This window comes from Hordeum vulgare, chromosome 2H (genome assembly GCF_904849725.1).
Source record: "Hordeum vulgare subsp. vulgare chromosome 2H, MorexV3_pseudomolecules_assembly, whole genome shotgun sequence".
Lineage (NCBI taxonomy): Eukaryota > Viridiplantae > Streptophyta > Magnoliopsida > Poales > Poaceae > Hordeum > Hordeum vulgare.
In genome coordinates this window covers 24,807,968-24,811,905 of record NC_058519.1, presented here as the reverse complement: position 1 = coordinate 24,811,905, position 3,938 = coordinate 24,807,968, and the positions used below count along the sequence as shown (strand labels likewise).

The window sequence follows — 3,938 nt, the reverse complement described above, 5'->3', positions numbered from 1 at the left end:
CTTTAAAGTGTAGATTCACTTATTTTGCTCCGTATGTAGACTTATAATGAAATATCTTAAAATACTTATATTTAGGAACGGAGGGAGTATGTTGCATAACCATATTAACCCTCTTCTTCTTCTGATCTTGTCTTCCAAAACAAACTAACCCACGATCGAGACCAATTCGATCACCGGCACCGCAACGCCGATTTGATCGATCGCCATGGCACCTGAAACCAATCGCCATCCACGCGCCGATCACGTCGTGCTGTTCCCCTTCATGGCGCAGGGCCACCTCTCGCCGTTCCGCTGCCTCGCCGCCCTCGTTCGACGCTGCCGCCCCGACGCCCGCATCACCGTCGTCGCCACCTCCGGCACTGCCGACTCCCTCCGCGCCCAACTCGACGACGAATGCATCTCCGTCCATGCCCTCCCTTTCCGCCCCGCCGATGCCTCCCATCAGCTCATCGACCTCTTCCTCGCCTCGGAGTCGCTCCGCCCAGCGTTCCACCAGTTCATCGTCGGTCTCAGACGCTCCGACCCCCAGACTGACGTGCACGTCGTGGCGGACATGTTCGTGGCATGTACGTCGGACGTAGCCCGCGGCGACCCCGGCGTCACGCACTCCGTCCTGCTCACCACCGGTGGCTACGGCTCCGCGCTCTACTTCTCGCTCTGGAACAGCGTCCCGCTTGTCCCCAACGACGACGATGACGAGTCCTTCCGGCTGCCGAGCTTCCCGGACATGAGCGTCCACCGTTCGCAGCTCACGGACCACCTCGCGGCGGCCGACGGCGGCGACGCGTGGTCCACCTTCATCCGCAGGCAGATCGCCGCCTTCTCCCGCGCCGACGCGCTGCTCGTCAACACCGCCGAGAAGCTGGAGCCCAAGGGATTAAGCATGCTCCGGCAATGGCTCGACAAGGTCCCTATATTCCCGGTCGGGCCGCTGCTTCGGGCAGCAAGTTGGGCATCGCCAGAGAAGACGACAACGAATAGCCCCATCTTGGCGTGGCTCGACAAGCAACGGCCAGGCTCGGTTCTGTACGTGTCGTTCGGGTCGCTGTACACGATCTCCGCGTCGCAGGCGACGGAGCTGGCAATGGGGCTCGAGAAGAGCGGGCACAAGTTCCTGTGGGTGGTCCAGCCCGCCGCCGACGTGAACGCCAGCGAGTCGCCGTCGTCGGGCCTTCCGTACGGGTTCGCGGAGAGGATGGAGTCGGCCGGTCGCGGGCTGGTGGCGCGGTGCTGGGCGCCACAGGTGGAGGTTCTGGCGCACCCGGCCACGGGCGCCTTCCTGACGCACTGCGGGTGGAACTCGGCGCAGGAGAGCCTCGCCGCGGGCGTGCCGATGGTCGGGTGGCCGCTCTCGGCGGAGCAGTTCTACAACGCCAAGGTGCTGGCGGAGGAGATGGGGGTGTGCGTCGAGCTCGCGCGCGGCGCGTCGGCGGCCGTGACGAGGGACGAGGTGGCGGGGGCGGTGGAGAGGGTGCTCGGCGAGACGTCCAGAGTGCGCGCCGCGATGAGGAGGAAGGCCGCGGAGATGAAGGAGGTGAGAGACGCGGCGAGGGACGGCGACGGCGAGGAGTCGTCGGTGGGAGTGACGCGGATGTTCTTGGACGCGATGGCGCGTACGTCGTCGTGCTCGATCTAGAAGAAGGTAAATGGGATTGTAGTAGACGCCACGGTCCGATCGGCTTCATAGTGGTGTTCGATCATGAGATTTTTCGTGTGTTATGAGATCAGCCTGTATACAGGAATAGTACTAGCTAAATACCCATGTGTTGCTACGGACCAAATTTATTTTTATATTTACAACACAGTTGAGTGGCTTTATTAATACAAAACAATACATTTTTATACTCTCTAAATACATATTTAGTTGGTCTATGCGTGGATCTCAAGTAACTTATCAACGCATGTTCGTACATGGGACACAAATATTGCATGTATAAAATCACAAGAAAAACTCAATATGTTTGCGAGAGTTCCATGACGGCATCCAAAATCACAAATAAATATTGTCTTGATGTATAAAGTGAAATTTTATTGTGAAAAATTATATCGCTTATGTGGAACCTGGACTTAGACGCCACTAAAATGTTAAGTAGCCAAAAATCTGTGCAACATAACAAAATTATAAAGACATGTCCAATAACAATTCATAAATGTGTGCTTAGTATGACACGTTTTCACTCATATAACATGTTTTCATTAATATAAGTAAAATACTGATTTTGTCTTTCACAGATTTCCTTCTTACCAATCCTTGTCTTCTTCTACCCCTTTATTCATCTTTGCCCTAACATTGTCGTTGGTTTGTGCAAAGGTTTAAAATATCGTATATCAGGCTTATATCATTTTTGCTTGAACATAAGGATGTCGGATACCTAGTGATATATCAAACGGTATGTAGATATATCGGAGGGAATATATCTTGATTTTTTCCGATATTCATGTACAGAAATGTCTTTTTAGTCTAAAAAATGCATGATGTCAACGCTCTAGCATAACAAGTTTAAATTCCTAGTTTATGAACTTGCTAATTAATGAATTATTTAAGATAGATTTACAAAATGCACAAAAAGTTATGAACTTGCTAATTAATGATCCAGAACAATAAGTTATGTATATGTTCCACAAAAACATTATGCATGAATTTGATAATGCGGTGAAGGTTTAAATACATAATATTTTTTCACCGCTTTCTAATAAATGATTATGCTCATCGACACACCAATCTATTTCAATGAGCATATCCGGTCAGATATCGGCAATATTGGATGATTTGTGTGAAAGTGATATTAAAAGAATGATATGTTATGTTTATATGTGTAGAGCCCCAAAACTGATATATCGGCCTATATATCGCCTATATATCGGTTATATCGGCCTAGATTTAAAAGCTTGGTCTGTTCGTCACAATAGTGATTCCAGTAGGTCAACAACATCAGGAATAAGTGTTATTTTCAACCTCCCTCACTCTCTCTCTCTCTCCAGTGTACCACCTTGACAACAAAATTGTACAAAATTAAGAGATCAATTAGCATTGCCGAAACTTGAACTTCAGCTAAGCGCAGTACAAATATTTTTTAACACATGCACAGTACAAATCAATAAATGGAAACATATTTTCTACTGAATTGGAGCTCTATATAAAAAACACTCTTATCAAAACCATTTTCTACTAGAAACAGCTTTTGCCACCAACATTTCCAAACTCTTTATTAAACTTCCGTTACAAGCTTACACAAAATATACAAATCAAAGGAAAAAACTGAAGGCAAGTTGCATTTTCCGCCAAAACATGCAATATCACGTGCCATAGGAGTATTTGTGACTAGTGATAGTAAACAATTTGGGAAACCAAGCTAAACCCTAGAATAAAAAATAAAATTGTCGTCGACGAGGAATGTGAAGTTAACTTTATGTGTTGCTACGGCCGTCCACGTGATATCATTGGTCCTCCACCACACTAGAAGGCTGCGTCCCTAGCCTATATACAACAACAAGAAAATAGTCCATCATGCAGAATGGAATGACAAACACAAATCACACAACAAATCATCAATTTCTACTATCATAAAACAATCATTTCGTTGATTTATGAAGGAACTAAGCTTCATCTCACCTTGTATGATACGGATGGTTTCAAAACATTTTTATTACACAATTAATTCCAACATGCATAGTTGTATAGCAATGATCTTAGGGAAATGAACTTCGAGTTTTCACGAAAGTAGAAGTTGAAGGCCTATACAACCCCTTTCAAAGTTTATTTGCATGCAGAACCTAAATAATACTATATTTTTTTTGTTAACAAAAAAGAAACATGTAGTCAACTCAACCAGTTGCCCATAACAATTTGCTGGATCTTTAAAAAATAGGAAATACATCCAAATGTATAATCTAGGAGCTAAGCTAAAACTTCTCTCCTGTCTATTTTGAATAATTCA

General features: G+C 46.3%; 1 protein-coding gene across 1 annotated transcript; it reads left to right on the top strand.

Annotated features, from left to right (window-relative positions):
* The first annotated feature begins 205 nt into the window (after window positions 1-205).
* Window positions 206-1,636, top strand: LOC123425101 (UDP-glycosyltransferase 92A1-like). The gene has a single exon (XM_045108769.1). The coding sequence runs from the start codon at window positions 206-208 to the stop codon at window positions 1,634-1,636; it is 1,431 nt and encodes a 476-aa protein (XP_044964704.1).
* Window positions 1,637-3,938: the final 2,302 nt, after the last annotated feature.